We start from the raw sequence: 20,674 nt of genomic DNA on the forward strand, positions 1-20,674 counted from the left end.
CCTGAACGGTATTAACAGTGCCATCTATCCTGGACTGTAGTAACAGTGCCAGCTCCCCTGAACGGCATTAACAGTGCCATCTCCCTGAACAGTATTTACAGTGCCATCTATCTTGAACTGTATTAACAGTGCTATCTACCCTCAACGGTATTAACAGTGCCATCTGCTCTGAGCTGTAGTTAACAGTGTCATCTACCCTGAATGGTATTAACATTGGCATCTGATCTGAAATGTATTAACAGTGCCATCTACCCTGAACGGTATTAACAGTGCCATCTACCCTAAACGGTATTAACAGTGCCATCTGATCTGAAATGTATTAAAAGTGCCATCTACCCTGAACAGTATTAACAGTGCCATCTACCCTAAACTGTATTAACAGTGACATCTCCCTGAGCGGTATTAACAGTGCCATCTATCCTGAACTGTATTAACAGTGCCATCTACCCTTAACAGTATTAACAGTGCCATCCATCCTGAATGGCATTAACAGTGCCATCTACCCTCAACTGTATTGACAGTGCCATCTACCCTGAACGGTGCTGACAGTGCCATCCATCCTGAACTGTACCATAAATGCCATCTATCCTGAACGGTATTAACAGTGCCATCTCCCCTGAAAGGAATTAACAGTGCCATCTCCCCTGAACGGTATTAACAGTGCCATCCATCCTGAACTGTATCAACAGTGCCATCTCCCCTGAATTGTATTAACAGTGCCATCTCCCCTTAACGGTATTAACAGTGCCATCTATCCTGAACTGTATTAACAGTGCCATCTACCCTGAACGGTATTAACAGTGCCATCTAACCTGAACTGTATTAACAGTGCCATCTACCCTGAACGGTATTAACAGTGCCATCTATCCTGAACTGTATTAACAGTGCCATCTATCCTGAACGGTATTAACAGTGCCATCTCCCCTGAACTGTATTAACAGTGCCATCCATCCTGAACTGTATTAACAGTGCCATCTGCTCTGAACTGTATTAACAGTGCCATCTACCCTGAACGGTATTAACAGTGCCATCTAACCTGTACTGTATTAACGGTGCCATCTACCCTGAACGGAATTAACAGTGCCATTTCCCTGAATGGTATTAACAGTGCCATCTACCTTGAACGGTATTAACAGTGCTATCTGCTTTGAACTGTATTAACAGTGCCATCTACCCTGAACGGTATTAACACTGCCATTTCCCCTGAACGGTATTAACAGTCCCATCTATCCTGAACGGTATTAACAATGCCATCTGCTCTGAACTGTATTGACAGTGCCATCTCCCCTGAACGGTATTAACAGTGCCATCTATCCTGAACTGTATTAACAGTGCCATCTCCCCTGAACGGTATTAACAGTGCCATCCATCCTGAACTGTATTAACAGTGCCATCTACCCTGAACGGTATTAACAGTGCCATCTCCCCTGAACGGTACTTACAGTGCCATCTATCCTGAATTGTATAAACAGTGCTATCGCACCTCAACGGTATTAACAGTGTCATCTGCTCTGAGCTGTAGTTAACAGTGCCATCTACCTTGAACGTCATTAACAGTGCCATCTACCCTGAACGGTATTAACATTGCCATCTGCTCTGAACTGTATTAACAGTGCCATCTCCCCTGAACGGAATTAACAGTGCCATCTGCTCTGAACTGCATTAACAGTGCCAACTATCCTGAACAGTATTAACAGTGCCATTTCCCCTGAACTGTATTGACAGTCCCATCTGCTCTGAATTCTATTAACAGTGCCATCTACCCTGAATGGTATTAATAGTGCCATCTGCTCTGAACTGTATTAACAGTGCCATTTATCCTCAACGGTATTAACAGTGCCATCTGCTCTGAACTGTATTAACAGTGCCATCTACCCTGAACGGTATTAACAGTTCCATCTCCCTGAACGGTATTAACAGTGCCATCCATCCTGAATGGTATTAACAGTGCCATTTCCCCTGAACTGTATTGACAGTCCCATCTGCTCTGAATTCTATTAACAGTGCCATCTACCCTGAATGGTATTAATAGTGCCATCTGCTCTGAACTGTATTAACAGTGCCATATATTCTCAACGGTATTAACAGTGCCATCTGCTCTGAACTGTATTAACAGTGCCATCTCGCCTGAACGGTATTAACAGTGCCATCTCCCTGAACGGTATTAACAGTGCCATCCATCCTGAACTGTATTAACAGTGCCATCTCCCCTGAACTGTATTAACAGTGCCATCTACCCTGAACAGTATTAACAGTGCCATCCATCCTGAAAGGTATTAACAGTGCCATCTATCCTGAACTGTATTAACAGTGCCATCTCCCCTGAACGGTATTAACAGTGCCATCTACCCTGAACGGTATTAACAGTGCCATCTCCCCTGAACTGTATTAACAGTGCCATCCATCCTGAACTATATTAACAGTGCCATCCATCCTGAACGGTATTAACAGTGCCATCTATCCTGAAAGGTATTCACAGTGCCATCTAGCTGAATGGTATTAACAGTGCCATCTCCCTGAATTGTATAAAACAGTGCCAGCTCCCCTGAACGGCATTAACAGTACCATCTGCTCTGAACTGTATTAACAGTGCCATCTACCCTGAACTGCATTAACAGTGCCATCCATCCTGAACGGTATTAACAGTGCCATCTGATCTGAAATGTATTAACATTGCCATCTATCCTGATCTGTATTAACGGTGCCATCTACCCTGAACGGAATTAACAGTGCCATTTCCCTTAATGGTATTAACCATGCCATCTACCTTGAGCGTTATTAAGAGTGCCATCTACCCTGAACTGCGTTAACAGTGCCATCTATCCTGAACTGTATTAACAGTGCCATCCATCCTGAACTGTATTAACAGTGCCATCTACTCTGAACGGTATTAACAGTGCCATCTACCCTGAACTGTATTAACAGTGCCATCTCCCCTGAACGGTATTAACAGTGCCATCTACCCTGAACGGTATTAACAGTGCCATCTACCCTGAATGGTATTAACAGTGCCATCTCCCCTGAACGGTATTAACAGTGCCATCTACATTGAACGGTATTAACAGTGCCATCTCCCCTGAACGGTATTAACAGTGCCATCTCCCCTGAACGGTATTAACAGTGCCATCTATCCTGAACTGTATCAACAGTGCCATCTCCCCTGAATTGTATTAACAGTGCCATCTCCCTTTAACGGTATTAACAGTGCCATCTACCCTGAACAGTATTAACAGTGCCATCTAACCTGTACTGTATTAACGGTGCCATCTACCCTGAAAGGTATTAACAGTGCCATCTCCTGAACATAAAACAGTGCCAGCTCCCTGAACGGCATTAACAGTGCCATCTGCTCTGAACTGTAAAATTGGGTATTAACAGTGCCATCTGCTCTAGCTGAACGTATTAACAGTGCCATCTACCCTGAACAGTGCCATCTCCTGACGTATTAACAGTGCCATCTACCCTGAACGGTATTAACAGTGCCATCTCCCCTGAACTGTATTAACAGTGCCATCTACCCTGAACTGGTATTAACAGTGCCATCTCATCTGAACTGTATTAGCAGTGCCATCTACCCAGAACGATATTGACAGTGCCATCTATCCTGAATGGAATTAACAGTGCCATCTCATCTGAACTGTATTAACAGTGCCATCTATCCTGAACAGTATTAACAGTGCCATCTACCCTGAACGGTATTAACAGTGCCATCCATCCTGAATGGTATTAACCGTGCCATCTACCCTCAACTGTATTGACGGTGCCATCTACCATGAACTGTATTAACAGTGCCATCTACCCTGAACGATATTAACAGTGCCATCTACCCTGAACGGTATTAACAGTGCCATCCATCCTGAAAGGTATTAACAGTGCCATCTACCCTGAACGGTATTAACAGTGCCATCTGCTCTGAATTCTATTAACAGTGCCATCTACCCTGAATGGTATTAATAGTGCCATCTGCTCTGAACTGTATTAACAGTGCCATCTGCTCTGAACTGTATTAACAGTGCCATCTACCCTGAACGGTATTAACAGTTCCATCTGCTCTGAACTGTATTAACAGTGCCATCTACCCTGAACGGTATTAACAGTGCCATCTTCCCCTAACAAAATTAACAGTGCCATCTCCCCTGAATTGTATTAACAGCGCCATCACCTCTGAACTGTATTTACAGTGCAATCTACCCTGAATGGTATTAAAAGTGCCATCCATCCTGAAAGGTATTAACAGTGCCATCTACCCTGAACGTTATTAACAGTGCCATCTCCCCTGAACTGTATTAACAGTCCCATCCATCCTGAAAGGTATTAACAGTGCCTTCATCCTCAACTGTATTCATAGTGCCTTGTACCCTGAATGGTATTAACAGTGCCATCTGCTCTGAACGGTATTAACAGTGGCATCTCCCTGAACGGTATTACCAGTGGCATCTCCCTGAACGGTATTAACAGTGCCATCTATCCTGAACTGTATTAACAGTGCCATCTACCCTGAACGGTATTAACAGTGCCATCTATCCTGAACTGTATTAACAGTGCCATCTCCCCTGAATGGTATTAACAGTGCCATCTCCCCTTAACGGTATTAACAGTGCCATCCATCCGGAATGGTATTAACAGTATCATCTATCCTGAACTGTATTAACAGTGCCATCTCCCCTGAATGGTATTAGCAGTGCCATCTACACTGAACAGTATTAACAGTACCATCTCACCTGAACGGTATTAACGGTGCCATCTTCCCTGAACTGCATTAACAGTGCCATCCATCCTGAACTGTGCTAACAGTGCCATCTACCCTGAACGGTAATAACAGTGGCATCTACCCTGAATGGTATTAACAGTGCCATCTATCCTGAACTGTATTAACAGTGCCATCTATCCTGAACGGTATTAACACTTCCATCTCCCTGAACAGTATTAACAGTGCCATCTACCGTGAACGGTATTAACAGTGCCATCTATCCTGAACTGTATTAACAGTGCCATCTACCCTGAATGGTATTAACAGTGCCATCTCCCCTGAATGGTATTAACAGTGCCATCTATCCTGAATGGTATTAACAGTGCCATCTACACTGAAGGGTATTAACAGTGCCATCTATCCTGAATGGCATTAACAGTGCCATCTAACCTCAACTGTATTAACAGTGCCAACTCCCCTGAACGGTATTAACAGTGCTATCGACCCTCAACAGTATTAACAGTGCCATCTGCTCTGAGCTGTAGTTAACAGTGCCATCTACCCTGAACGTTATTAACAGTGCCATCTACCCCGAACGGTATTAACATTGCCATCTGCTCTGAACTGTATTAACAGTGCCATCTACCCTGAATAGTATTAACAGTGCCATCTATCCTTAACTGTATTAACAGTGCCATCTCCCCTGAATGGTATTAACAGTGCCATCTCCCTGAATTGTATAAAACAGTGCCATCTCCCCTGAACGGCATTAACAGTGCCATCTGCTCTGAATGTTATTAACAGTGCCATCTACCCTGAACAGTATTAACAGTGCTATTTGCTTTGAACTGTATTAACAGTGCCATCTACCCTGAACGGTATTAACAGTGCCATCTATCCTGAATGGTATTAACAGTGCTATTTGCTTTGAACTGTATTAACAGTGCCATCTATCCTGAACGGTATTAACAGTGCAATTTGCTTTGAACTGTATTAACAGTGCCATATACCCTGAACAGTATTAACAGTGCCATCTATCCTGAATGGTATTAACAGTGCCATCTCCCCTGAACGGCATTAACAGTGCCATCTGCTCTGAACGTTATTAACAGTGCCATCTACCCTGAACAGTATTAACAGTGCTATTTGCTTTGAACTGTATTAACAGTGCCATCTACCCTGAACGGTATTAACAGTGCCATCTATCCTGAATGGTATTAACAGTGCTATTTGCTTTGAACTGTATTAACAGTGCCATCTATCCTGAACGGTATTAACAGTGCTATTTGCTTTGAACTGTATTAACAGTGCCATCTACCCTGAACAGTATTAACAGTGCCATCTACCCTGAATGGTATTAACAGTGCCATCTCCCCTGAACGGTATTAATAGTGCCATCTACCCTGAACTGTATTAACAGTGCCATCTATCCTGAACTGTATTAACAGTGCCATCTCCCCTGAACGGTATTAACAGTGCCATCTAGCTGAACAGTATTAACAGTGCCATCTCCCTGAATTGTATAAAACAGTGCCAGCTCCGTTGAATGGCATTAACAGTGCCATCTGCTCTGAACTGTATTAACAGTGCTAAATACCCTCAACGCTATTAACAGTGCCATCTACCCTGAACAGTACTAACAGTGCCATCTGATCTGAAATGTATTAACAGTGCCATCTATCCTGAACGGTATTAACAGTGCCATCTATCCTGGACTGTATTAACAGTGCCAGCTCCCCTGAACGGTATTAACAGTGCCAGCTCCCCTGAACGGTATTAACAGTGCTATCTACCCTCAACAGTATTAACAGTGCCATCTGCTCTGAGCTGTAGTTAACAGTGCCATCTACCCTGAATGGTATTAACATTGGCATCTGATCTGAAATGTATTAACAGTGCCATCTACCCTGAACGGTATTAACAGTGCCATCTACCCTAAACGGTATTAACAGTGACATCTCCCTGAGCGGTATTAACAGTGCCATCTACCCTGAACGGTATTAACAGTGCCATCTGATCTGAAATGTATTAAAAGTGCCATCTACCCTGAACTGTATTAACAGTGCCATCTACCCTGAACTGTATTAACAGTGCCATCTCCCCTGAACGGTATTAACAGTGCCATCTATCCTGAACGGTATTAACAGTGCCATCTCCCCTGAACGGTATTAACAGTGCCATCCATCCTGAACTGTATCAACAGTGCCATCTCCCCTGAATTGTATTAACAGTGCCATCTCCCCTTAACGGTATTAACAGTGCCATCCATCCCTGAACTGTATTAACAGTGCCATCTATCCTGAACGGTATTACCAGTGCCATCTCCCCTGAAAGGAATTAACAGTGCCATCTACCCTGAACTGTATTAACAGTGCCATCTATCCTGAACGTTATTAACAGTGCCATCTACTTTGAACAGTATTAACAGTGCTATCTGCTTTGAACTGTATTAACAGTGCCATCTACCCTGAACGGTATTAACACTGCCATCTCCCCTGAACGGTATTAACAGTCCCATCTATCCTGAACGGTATTAACAGTGCCATCTGCTCTGAACTGTATTAACAGTGCCATCTACCCTGAACGGTATTAACAGTGCCATCTATCCTGAACTGTATTAACAGTGCCATCTCCCCTGAAAGGTATTAACAGTGCCATCTCCCTGAATTGTATAAAACAGTGCCAGCTCCCCTGAACGGCATTAACAGTGCCATCTGCTCTGAACTGTATTAACAGTGCCATCTACCCTGAACGGTATTAACAGTGCCATCTCCCCTGAACGGTATTAACAGTGCCATCTATCCTGAATTGTATTAACAGTGCCATCCATCCTGAACGGTATTAACAGTGTCATCTGCTCTGAGCTGTAGTTAACAGTGCCATCTACCTTGAACGTCATTAACAGAGCCATCTACCCTGAACGGTATTAAAAGTGCCATCCATCCTGAAAGGTATTAACAGTGCCTTCATCCTCAACTGTATTCACAGTCCCTAGTACCCTGAACGGTATTAACAGTGCCATCTATTCTGAACAGTATTAACAATGCCATCTGCTCTGAACGGTATTAACAGTGCCATCTACCCTGAACGGTATTAACAGTGCCAACTCCCCTGATCTGTATTAACAGTGGCATCTCCCTGAACGGTATTAATAGTGCCATCTATCCTGAACTGTATTAACAGTTCATTAACAGTGCCATCTATCCTGAACGGTATTAACAGTGCCATCTCCCCTGAACGGTATTAACAGTGCCATCTATCCTGAACTGTATTAACAGTGCCATCTGCCCGGAACGGTACTAACAGTGCCATCCACCCTGAACTGTATAAACAGTGCCATCCATCCTGAACTTTTTTTTAACGGTGCCTTCTACCCTGAACGGTATTAACAGTGCCATCTCGCTGAATGGTATTAACAGTGCCATCTCCCCTGAACTGTATAAACAGTGCCATCCATCCTGAACTTTTTTTAACGGTGCCTTCTACCCTGAACGGTATTAACAGTGCCATCTCGCTGAACTGTATTAACAGTGCCATCTCCCCTGAACGGTATTAACAGTGCCATCTACCCTGTACTGTATTTGCAGTGCCATCTATCCTGACCGGTATTAACATTGCCATCTACCCTCAACGGTATTAACAGTGCCATCTCATCTGAACTGTATTAGCAGTGCCATCTACCCTGAACGGTATTGACAGTGCCATCTGTCCTGAATGGTATTGACAGTGCCATCTCATCTGAACGGTAGTAACAGTGCCATCTATCCTGAATTGCATTAACAGTGCCATCTACCTTGAATGCTATTAACAGTGCCATCTCCCCTGAACGGTATTAACAGTGCCATCCATCCTGAACGGTATTAACAGTGCCATCTACCTTGAATGGTATTAACAGTGCCATCTATCCTGAACTGTATTAACAGTGCCATCTCCCCTGAACTGTATTAACAGTGCCATCTCCCCTGAACGGTATTAACAGTGCCATCCATCCTGAACGGTATTAACAGTGCCATCTACCTTGAATGGTATTAACAGTGCCATCTACCTTGAACTATATTAACAGTGCTATCCATCCTGAACGGTATTAACAGTGCCATCTACTCTGAAGGGTATTAACAGTGCCATCTACCCTGTACTGTATTTGCAGTGCCATCTATCCTGACCGGTATTAACAGTGCCATCTATCCTGAATGGTATTAACAGTGCCATGTCATCTGAACTGTATTAACAGTGCCATCTATCCTGAACTGTATTAACAGTGCCATCTCCCCTGAACGGTATTAACAGTGCCACCCATCCTGAACTGTATTAACAGTGCCATCTGCTCTGAACGGTATTAACAGTGCCATGTCCCCTGAACTGTATAAATAGTGCCATCCATCCTGAACTTTTTTTAACGGTGCCTTCTACCCTGAACGGTATTGACAGTGCCATCTCCCCTGAACTGTATTAACAGTGCCATCTCCCTGAACGGTATTAACAGTGCCACCCATCCTGAACTGTATTAACAGTGCCATCTGCTCTGAACGGTATTAACAGTGCCATCTCCCCTGAACTGTATAAACAGTGCCATCCATCCTGAACTTTTTTTAACGGTGCCTTCTACCCTGAACGGTATTAACAGTGCCATCTCGCTGAACGGTATTAACAGTGCCATCTCCCCTGAACTGTATAAACAGTGCCATCCATCCTGAACTTTTTTTAACGGTGCCTTCTACCCTGAACGGTATTAACAGTGCCATCTCGCTGAACTGTATTAACAGTGCCATCTCCCCTGAACGGTATTAACTGTGCCATCTACTCTGAAGGGTATTAACAGTGCCATCTACCCTGTACTGTATTTGCAGTGCCATCTATCCTGACCGGTATTAACATTGCCATCTACCCTCAACGGTATTAACAGTGCCATCTCATCTGAACTGTATTAGCAGTGCCATCTACCCTGAACGGTATTGACAGTGCCATCTGTCCTGAATGGTATTAACAGTGCCATCTCCCCTGAACGGTATTAACAGTGCCATCCATCCTGAACGGTATTAACAGTGCCATCGACCCTGTACTGTATTTGCAGTGCCATCTATCCTGACCAGTATTAACAGTGCCATCTATCCTGAATGGTATTAACAGTGCCATGTCATCTGAACTATATTAACAGTGCCATCTACCCTGCACTGTATTAACAGTGCCATCTCCCTTGAACGGTATTAACAGTGCCATCTATCCTGAATTATTTTAACAGTGCCATTAATCCTGAACTGTATTAACAGTGCCATCCAGCTGAACGGTATTAACAGTGCCATCTCCATGAACGGTATTAACTGTGCCATCCATCCTGAACGGTATTAACAGTGCCATTTCCCCTGAACGTTATTAACAGTGCCATCTACCATGAATGGTATTAACAGTGCCATCTACCTTGAACTGTATTAACTGTGCCATGTCCCCTGAAAGGTATTAGCAGTGCCATCTACACTGAACAGTATTAACAGTCCAATCTCCCCTGAATGGAATTAAGAGTGCCATCCATCCTGAACTGTATTAACAGTGCCATCCACGCTGAACGGTATTAACAGTGCCACCTACACTGAACGGTAGTAACAGTGCCATCTGCCCTGAACTGTCTTGACAGTGCCATCTCCCCTAAATGCTATTAACAGTGTCATCTACCCTGAACGGTATTAACAGTGCCATCTCATCTGAACTGTATTAACAGTGCCATCTATCCTGAACGGTATTAACAGTGCCTTCTACCCTAAACGGTATTAACAGTGCCATCTATGCTGAACGGTATTAACAGTGCCATCTATCCTGAACAGTATTAACAGTGCCATCTACTCTGAACGGTATTAACATTGCCAGGTATCCTGAATGGTATTAACAGTGCTATCCATCCTGAACAGTATTAACAGTGCCATCTCCCCTGAATGGTACAGACAGTGTGATCTCCCCTGAACAGAATTGACAGTTTATCCTCTTCTGATCAGTATTTATAGTGGGATCTCCCCGAAAAGAAATGACAGTGTGATCTCCCCTGGTCTGGGTTCACAGAGTGATTTCCTTGAACAGAACTGGCAGTTTGACCTCCCTTGATTGGTGTTCCAAGTGTGATCTGCCCTGAAGAGTATTCCCAGTGTGATCTCCCTGAATGGTATTGACGGAGTGAGTGCACCTGAACAGTATTAACCATGTGTTCTCCGTTGATCAGTGCTCCTGGTTTGATCTCCCCTGAACATATTCTTATTGCAATCTCCCGCAGTCAATATTCCCAGTGTGATTTCCCATGAAGAGTATTCACAGTGGGACCTGCCCTGGACAGTGTTCCTTGTGTGATGTCTCCATTATCCATCATTCTATTCGCAGTGTGATTACCTGTCATCGTAGTCGTGATGAGCGCTTAACTTTACTGATGGTCTGATCTCTTATGTGCTATATTCATGGAGTCAAATCGTCAACGTCTGCCTCGAGCATACAAGCTGGTATTGCACTCACGTCACCAATGCTGACCAAGACTCACACCTGAGCTATTTGACCAGGTTTGGCTCATACCTTTCTAGCTTTCTTTCCTGTCCAAATGCCTTCTAAATGCAATTATTGCACGTGCCTGAGCCACGTTCTCCAGCAGCTTAGTCCACCTACATACCACCCCTTCGGTCAAAAGCTGCCTCCAGGTGTCTTTTTAATATTTGCCCTGTCAACTGAAACCCACTCCCGATTGTTGTTGATTCCCTTGCTTGGGAAAAGGATTGCGTGTTCACTATCTCACTTTATGTACCTCTGCAATCCCACAAAACTATAAGATATTGGAGCAGAGTTTGGCCATTCAGCCAATCGAATCTTTTCCATCATTTGATTAAGCCTGATCCACTTCACTCTTAGCCCCATTCTCCTGCCTTCTCCCCGTAACCTTCCACACCCTGAGATAAGGAATCTATCAACCTCCTGCTTAATTACACCCAATGACTTGGCCTCCACAGCTGCCTGTGGCAACAAATTCCACAGATTCACCACCCTCTGGCTGAACAAACTCATCAATCACCTCTGTTCTAAAAGGATCTCCCTCTGTTCTGAGGATATGCCCCGTGGTTCTTGACACCCCCACATCCACTCTATCTCCGCCTTTCAACGAGTTTCTCCCTCATTCCTCTTAAATTCCAGTGAGTACAGGCCCTGAGCCATCTAGCACTCTTCATATGATAAGAATTTCATTCCAGAATCACCTTTGTGAACTCCTTTGAACCCTCTCCAGTGTCTGCGCATCTGTTCTTAGATAAGGGGCCTACAATACTCCAAGTGAGGCCTCACCAGTGCTTTATAAAGCCTCAACATTACATCCTTGCTTTCATATTCTAGCCCTCTCAAAGTGAAAGCTAACATTACATTTGTCCTCCTCACCACCAATTCAACCTGCAAGTTAACCTTCAGGGAACCCAGTACAAGGACAGAATGTCCTCTTGCAGCTCTGATTTTTGAATTATCTCCCCATTTATTCCTTCTTCCAAAGTGCATGACCATACACTTCCCAACACTGCATTCCATCTGACACTTCTTTGCCCATTCTCCTTCTGCAGTCTCTCTGTTCCCTCAACACTACCTGCCCCTCCACCTACCTTCATATCATCCACATGGACACAAAGCCATCAATTCCATCATCCAAATCATTGATATACAACATAAAAAGAAGCAGTCCCAACACCAACCCCTGTGGAACACCACTTGTCACTGGTAGCCAACCAGAAAAGAATCCCTTTATTCCTGTTCCTTGCCTCCTTCCAATCAGCCAGTGCTTTCTCGATGCTAGAATCCTTCCTGTAATATGATGGGCCTGTAGCTTGTTAAGCAGCCTAGTGTGGCACCTTGTCAAAGGTCTTCTGAAATCCAAGTACACAACATCAACCGATTCTCCTTTGTCTATCCTGCTTGTTACTACAGTACTTCGAAGAATTCCAACAGATTTATCAGGCAAGATTTTTCCTGAAGGAAATGATTGGTGCCTTTGCCCTTTTTTATTATGTGCCTCCAAGTACCCCCAAAACCTCATCATTAACATCAATTCCAACATCTTCCCAACCACTGATTAGCCTATAATTTCCTTTCTACTGCCTCCCTCCATCTTGAAGTTGCATTTGCAATTTTCTATTCCTCTGGAACAATGCCAGAATCTAGTGATTCTTGAAAGATGAGATTCAAGAAAATGAATCTCAGGGTTGTATATGGTGACCTATTTGTACTTTGATAATACATTTACTTTAAACTTTGAACCTCTGCAAGTTCCTACTAAATGCCTCCAAAATTAGCTCTCCCATACTTTAGGACCCTAATTGTGGACTTGTCCTATCCTTCTCGATAACTAGAAGACTCCTAACTGACACTTCAGTTATTCATCCTGCCTCTTCCCCCAAGAGGAAACCAGAAAAGGCTCCCTGTATTCCCACTCTTTGCCTCCTGCCAATCAGCCACTGCCTTATCCATGCTAGAATCTTTCTTGTAATATGATGGGCCTGTAAGAGGAGGTCCAGTGTTGCACCTTCTTTGGTAGGGATTACGGAAGCTTGCTTGCACAGATTTAGGAAATCACACCTAGAAGCCCTTTTCAATATTACAAAAATTAAAACCTCCATTATTCTTACAGCTATCTGCAATTCCCGCTGATCACTGGGAGCCCCGTAGTACAATCGCATCAGTGTGACCATCCCCTTCTTGTTTTTATAATTCCCTCAGATGGCTTCAATGGATCCCCCAGGAATATCCTCTCTAACTTCTGCTGTTATGTCCAGCCTGCCCTCCTCTTTTACCCGTGTCTCTATCACACCTGCAGCATTTTTACCCTGGACTCATTTACCCTGGCCTTCTCTCAGCTATGGCTATAATATCCCTACATCCTGAGCCAATCCACACCCTGAGTTGATCCAACTAAAACCTCTGTAATTTAAATGCATGTAGTTTAAACCATCGGTATCTCCTCTCTCATTGCCATGCTTCTGGCTATCTGTGCCCTCACTCACTACAGTATCTGACTGCAACTTCTCAAAAGTTTTGCTTCCGCTCAGGGACCCACTCCTGTCAATCTCGTTTCAACCCTCCTGTATAGCAGTAGCTGGTGCAATCTTTCCTCCTCTCTAGAGACCAAGCACAGCTTGACTACTTTCTGTTTATTCAGTCTATAAAACAACACTTAGAACTTCTAATTGCCCATTGCTTCAATTCTCCATCTTCTGAATGTGACCTCTCCGACTTCCATGGCAGCTAACTACAATCATTATAGCCCTCTGGATTCATTTGCAAACCTTAGTGATAGAGATGAATATCCGCTGTTCCCCATTAGCCTTGCTCCAGACTGGTTGGGACTATGTACTAGTTTATCTTCCCACACCCGTTTGACTTCCATCATCAACCCTTTTAAAGTCCTGCACTTCCATGGACTTCGCCCTTTTTGGTTTCTTCTGCTCTTTACACTCTGAGCCACTTCTCTGTCCCTCCTCCCCCTCTCTCTCCCTCCTCACTCACACACACCACACACATACACACACCACACACGCACCTTCAACCAGATCTACCACAAGCTTATTGGCCTTCAGTCTCTGCCTCTCTCTGAGTAGATGCTTTTGGACCTGCCAAATGCTTTCAGCATTTGACTGGATTTCCAGCACCTGCCTGTCGATGACCCGTATTGCCAGTTTCTGGGTTTGAATACATCCTGGCTGACCTGAAGATCTTTCTGTACAACAGAGACACAAGAGATTGCAGATGCTGAAGTCTGAAGCTGGAGGAACTCAGTGGGTTGAGCAGTCCCCATGGGAGGAAATGAAATGTCGATGTTTTGGGCCCTGATTGCAGAGTTTTGAAATGAAACATCAACAATTCTTTTCCCCCCACGGATGCTGCCTGGCCTGCTGAGGTCCTCCAGAAGATTGTTTGTTTCCTTCTCTTTGTCAACCCAGTCCCTCTGGGGAAGTCTGCTCACTTAACACATCTGCACCTGAACGTGAAAGTGCCCTCTGAGCTTGTTTTCTGTAACACGCGGGCACCAAATGGAAACAGCATGTATTTACGTGCAGTTATTAACATTGCTCAACCTCCCCAAAGGCACACTTTCAATGTTATAAAATACCGTGAGCTGCTGAGTCACCCAAGGACTGATGGGTGGTCAGAGGGAAGTCTTAAAACAAGAATTAGAGCCACTGGTGAGAAGTCAAGTGTAGATTGATAAGGATTAGAGAGAGACAGTTACCTAGAGAAGTGTAGAGAGTATAATTATCATCTGAACTGAAGGAGGCAGAGAGGGTTGAGGGGTTGGGTCAGGAGAAGGAGTGGGGAAAGCAGAACATAAAGACAGACTTGGAGATGTTGCTCATGTGATTGGAGACACAGATGACAGGCAGAAGCATCGAGCCATTATAAAGACAAAGGCAATGAAAGATTAAGGAGGAGCTTTGGCTACCACAACCCTCCTCAAACTGTTTCCTTTCTGACCATCTGCTGGACAGCCCATTCCTGTCTCCCACCCAGCTTTCCCTTCAATGCCTAAACTTACCGCATGCCATATTCCCTCCACTTTCCGGGAGAAGAATTTTGTCCTGGATTTCCTGTGAGGTTTATAACTAGTTAAAAGTAATGCTATACTGCTGACACATATACCTGATAGTGGAAACGCCTTCTGTGTCTCCTCTAACCTTCTGACAGGATTAGCAAAGGTAGCCATTGTCCCATCGTCCCATCGTGCCTCGGCCGCAGTTCATGGAAGGCACATACTCACTGCACAGAGTCACATCAGAAATACTGTACAAACCTTTTATTCCTTAACCATTTCTGCAACAACCCTTCACGTTACCAGAGATTTACATTAATGGTATTCATCTTTCCCCTAGTAATTAGACTTCTCGGTGGGTTGTCACCGTGTCGCGGTGGAGAGGCTTGTGTGGTCCTGAGATCCCGAGAGCGATGCCATCTGGAGCTATGCTCCTGGTAGGGTCACCCATGGCGGTAAGGTCGAGGGTGAGGTCCCTGACAAAGAACAATCCAACCAAGACCTCAACGGTGGAACAAGTGGACGAAGTTACTTCAAACTCAACGGCTGTGAAGGCGGATGAAGGCTGCAACAAATCCATCAGCTCCAATCGTTGTGGTTTCCACGTCATTGGAATCAATTGATTGATTTGTGAAGTATTGTGTGCTTCTTGGAGTGCAACATCAAGTACACGTTAAACAAATACACGCACAGGCATCTTCGCTCTGTAGGCCACTTCTTCAGAACGAAGACCATCATCCTCAACCTCGAGGGATAGCCATGACGACGACAATGATGAGTAATTAGACCAAGCCTAGTTTCTTCAACTTGCAAAGACTTATTCTTACACCAGGTACAGAACCCTTTCCATGTGGTTAGAGGAAAGTGCTAATAGGAGAGCTGGTAACCAGCTAACTTCATCTTTCAGCTCTGTGTTAAGAGAATCAAGGTATGTGGTGTTGGTGCAAAGAAGTGCCAGAGATAGAAGATCAGGCATGAGGATATTGAATAGCAGAGCAGGTAGAGGGGCTGAATGGACTACTCCTGATCTACATCTGCAACTAACAATCTTTCAGGTTAACAAACAACACACAAACGGCACTCATTGCTTCCCCGAGCACAAAGACCAAGTTTCTTACCATCAATGAATGAGAGCAAAGACTGACTTTTATTACAAATACATAAACTTCCCTCTGAGGGTGAGGGAAACTTCCCTCTGAGGTGAGGACGGGTGTCTCTCAGAAGGATGCCCATGGTGTCTCTGGGTTTGAACCTTGGGTGAGGGACAGAGGCAAGGGTTTAAAAGCTCGATGATCGCCGGACACGTGATCTCCAACTCCTGGGTGTTGTTAGGTGGGTGGGTTTTCCCAGGAGCCCCTGCACACACTGGTTGACTGCCAGGGTCAGAGGTGGAGGAGGCGAGGAAGTGCTGTCCCTGCTCCTGGTGTGTCCAACAGTGCCGAGGGCTGACGATGACTTTCTTCTCCAGCAGCGGCACTGGTGCCCACAGTCTGCACTTTGCCCCCACCGCAGTTGGTGAGACCCCTGCTTTCTCAGCCCAGTGGTGGTGCAGTGATTGAACAGCTGCTCCCGCCTCCCACCTCAGGCAACAGCCGGCTCCCCCAGAGAACGATTCCCACTGCAGGCTACAGAGAGAAGGGTGGGGAGTGGTGGGGAGGTACAGGACCCCGGGAGGGAAGGTGGGGTCTGGGTGGGGTCTCTGTGCTGAAGGACCTGCAGATGCTGGAATCCACAGCAGCACACAACCTGCTGGAGGAACTCAACGGGTCAAGGGGTACAGCATCAATAAAGGCCCTTCGGTCCAACGAGTCCATGCAGACCACTGTGCCTACCCAGCTAGTTCCACTTTCCTGCGTTCGTTCCATGTTCCTCCATGAGCTGCCCCTCAATGTACTGACCCAGGTGTTTCTGAAATGAGACAACCGTAGCTACCTCAGCCTCCAGCAACATCTGTGTAGTGAGAGCGATACTTGACATTCCAGTACAAGATTCAATGTCAGGGTCTGGGCCCAAAATATCTCCCCTTCTGCCCTCACAGGTACCTCACGATCTGCTGAATATCCCTCCAAAAGCATGTTTGCTGCTCTCTCCTCCTCCTTCCCTCCCTCTCTCCCTCTCCCTCCCTCCCTGTCCCGCCCTCCCTCTCTCCCTCTCCCTCTCCCTCCCTCCCTCTCTCCCTCTCCTTCCCTCCTTCTCTCCATCTCTCCCTCCATCCATCTCTCTCCATCTCCCTCTCTCCCTCGAGGTTTTGGCACCATTGCAGTTCTGGCTGCAAAAGGACGCAGGAGGTGTATGCACCATGACCCTGGAATGACCACCTCGGTGTGCCCTCTCCGTTAGTACTGCCCTGCACTGGTGCCCAGGTTTGCTTTGGCTGTTCCCATAACACCTTGGCATCTCGTGCTGGGTCCACCATCAACATCAGCAGGAGCCAGTCTGCCCGGTGGGTGGGCTGTTCAGTGTCAGCTTCTGAGCTTCGCAGATCAGCAGCAGAAAGGGCACTATATTGCCAGCAGACCCTAGAGAGCAGCTCCAAACCAAACTAAACTCACAATAACACATGAGGAGAAGCAGCGGGGGGAGAGAGGTGGTTAACGTGCAGAGAAGTGGAGGAGGGAGAGAGGTGGTTAACGTGCAGAGAAGTGGAGGAGGGAGAGAGGTGGGTAACGTGCAGAGAAGTTGTGGGGGGAGAGGGGAAAGCCTCAAGTCTGGGCTCCAGGGTGAAGTGATGAACAAAGCTCTGATGGCAGGAGATCAGGAGGTGGGGCCCTGGAGGGCTGAGTGCACCCATGTGAATTTGAAGATTGAGGAATGAACACAAACAGGAGGAGGAAGTGGACATAAACATGTGGGATTTCAGCTCTTTGTCTCTGCTCTGGAACAGCCCTGGAGGACGGGAGAGTGAAATGGGGTAAGAGAAGATGTCCCAGGTGAAATCAATTTGGCTTCCTGAATAAACCCAGCCACAGAGACGGGGCCGGTACGGGAAGGAGAGAAGCAAGCTGAGGAGCTCCACGTGGACTGTGAATGAACCATCTCTGGGGCCTGACACAATGGAAAGTCACTGTCACAGGAGCACCAGGTGGTCACACACTGCCTGGGCAGCAAGCGTGAAATTGAAGAGCAAAGGGATCTGGCAGCACCGATTCACAGACCTCTAAATGTAACAACAAGGAGCCACAAAACATGCATGCAGGGGACAGGCTGGTTGCTAACTGGCAAAATAGAAAACTTACATTCCACTTACACTGAGCCTTGGTTAGGAGATAGTTGTAGAGCTGTACAAGCCATGATCTGTGCAACATGCAAGGATCAGAACAGAACTGGGGCGTTAGAACCGTCAGGGAACAGAACAGATCAGGGCTCCTTTCTCACGGAGAAAGGCAAAAGGGGTTAATACTGGACGCACAGTCAAACAATCCAACGTTAACCAGTTTGTGAATCCAGTCACTGATCCACACCAATTCCTCAGGGTGTCGTTACCGAAACAGCAATGCTCCCCAACCCCCAGCTACGGACACGGAGTCACAACTTGTGCAGAAACAGCTACCCGTATAGCTTTGGATGGAGGAACGATCAGCCACTGCAGTGAGGAGAGTCACCTCAGCAGGGTCTCCTCTTCCACACCCACAGGCACGTCAGGGCAGAGGGGATGGCGAGGCCCTGAGAGAGACAAACTTAAAGGGACGTGGGTGGTGGGGTGGATGTGGAAGTGTGTGAGGACTCCCCCAGATCCATTAGTTTTCCTTTCACCCAGTTAGATAAGGGGGTCAGGGTTTGGGAAGGTTGCCCTGGGCCCTATTGACTCACCTCCCTCTGGACAGATAGGGATCCCACCCCCCCCCCACCCTCCACTGGCTACCACTCACCAAAAGAGTTCCAAACAGCGGTGGACTTCCTGCGCCGGAACCTGCAGCTCTTTATCCTCCGAGCTGCAGCCCGCTGCACATAGACCGAGTTCTTCATGATAATCGGTAGCTTGGCTTCGATCTCAGCCTTCCGGATGCACTCCTCGAAGAACTCTGTGGAAGACAAGCTACTTTTAAAACATGGCGCGGAGGGGAAGTGGGGCAAAAGCCTGGAGTGGCCCAAGTTCGGGTAACTCTACTACACATTGTCAGATCCCCCCAGTCACTGGCACACTGATCAGACTATCCTGTTGGAGGAAGAGTGTGTCGACATCACTTGTCTTGGTTGTGCTAGTTTCCAGATTGCAAGGTGCTGTGCAGGGTTCGGGGCAGGTTGAGTCACCTTTGATCTCCCAGGCTGAGTTTGGAATCTTCAGCTGGCTCCCCCATGGGATAGAACATTTTGTGCTTTGGGACAACTCCTTACTAAGCTACACCTTAGCTCCCCCACTTTGTCACCCACCGCAGTTTTGTGTCACCCACTGAGAGGTTTGCCAATCCTCTCCAAGGCCATGCTCCACGACTCCGTGAGCTCAGCAACCTTGCAGTCAACAGCTCTCCATATTTCCCCCTCTCTGGAGCGGGAGGGTGACATTCCTCTTGGCAGTGTCCTGAGTTTTGAAGTGATGGCCTCTTGCTCTGGAACCTGGCAAGGTTTCTGTTCAACTGTCTCGTCAGACCCGCTATCGCCTCCCTCTTGCAGTGTGCATCCTGCCGAGACCTCCCTCCCCAGCTCTCACGCTCAGATAGTTGCAAATAATTATTATAACTTACAGTCTAGGTCATTCCCACAACTGCAAACACTTTGACAGGTGTGGCAGTGACAGGAGTGTTTGGGGAACTGAGATGATGAGGGGAGGGGGTGAAAAATCATAGAATTATTGTGCCTAACATTTCATTGACAACTCTTTTCCATCTCTATGCTGGGCTAGAATGTGTGGGTGTGATCGGGGGAGTCTTCACCTTCTGCACAGGTTCCTCACCATAGTTCCAGTCATACAGAGTTCAGCTCCAGCCTTCCTCACACACGGTCAGTCTACCGTCCAGCAGACTGAACCCTGTTTCTGAGACAGCCTGCACCTCAAGTCCCTGGGCAGCTAACAACAATACTGTCTCCACGAAACCCTCCAGCCTCACTAGAAGGATAAGAGAACTTCTCCCAGGCCATGCTGCGGAGCACTGAGGAGTAGTTACTCCACAGGATAAGCCGACACCTGACTCACAGAAAGAATCAAGAATGTTCCCAAGGCTCCCTTGGAAAAGCTCAGCATCCCCAGGTCTTGTGTTCTCAGAGAGAACAACTGACAGCCTAGAGCCCCTTCATTGGGAACAGACATTTAGACACTCCCCACACCATCTGTAGTTGTCACACTGGCCTCATCAGTCACCCCAGAACCACAGAACCAGAACGGAGTTGAGTTCCTCTCCATCCCAAAGGAATGCACAAGGAGGAGGTGTGTGTGTAGTAATGTGTACCAGAAAACAAAATGGTGATCAACGAGGGAGTTGTGTTGTAAGCGGCACCCGAAACCCCAGAGTAAACAATGGGTT

The 20,674-nt window shown here is 46.2% G+C and overlaps 1 protein-coding gene across 4 annotated transcripts in view; it reads right to left on the minus strand.

The window, feature by feature from the left end:
- Window positions 1–20,674, minus strand: part of plekhd1 (pleckstrin homology domain containing, family D (with coiled-coil domains) member 1) — a 311,066-nt gene that overhangs the window by 39,212 nt on the left and 251,180 nt on the right. For all 4 annotated transcript variants that reach the window (XM_063053877.1, XM_063053869.1, XM_063053854.1 and 1 more), the window contains exon 12: window positions 19,085–19,237. In XM_063053877.1, coding sequence (XP_062909947.1) covers window positions 19,085–19,237 — 153 coding nt within the window. The remainder of the gene's footprint in view (window positions 1–19,084; window positions 19,238–20,674) is intronic.

Source organism: Mobula hypostoma, chromosome 1, assembly GCF_963921235.1.
Source record: "Mobula hypostoma chromosome 1, sMobHyp1.1, whole genome shotgun sequence".
Classification (NCBI taxonomy): domain Eukaryota; kingdom Metazoa; phylum Chordata; class Chondrichthyes; order Myliobatiformes; family Myliobatidae; genus Mobula; species Mobula hypostoma.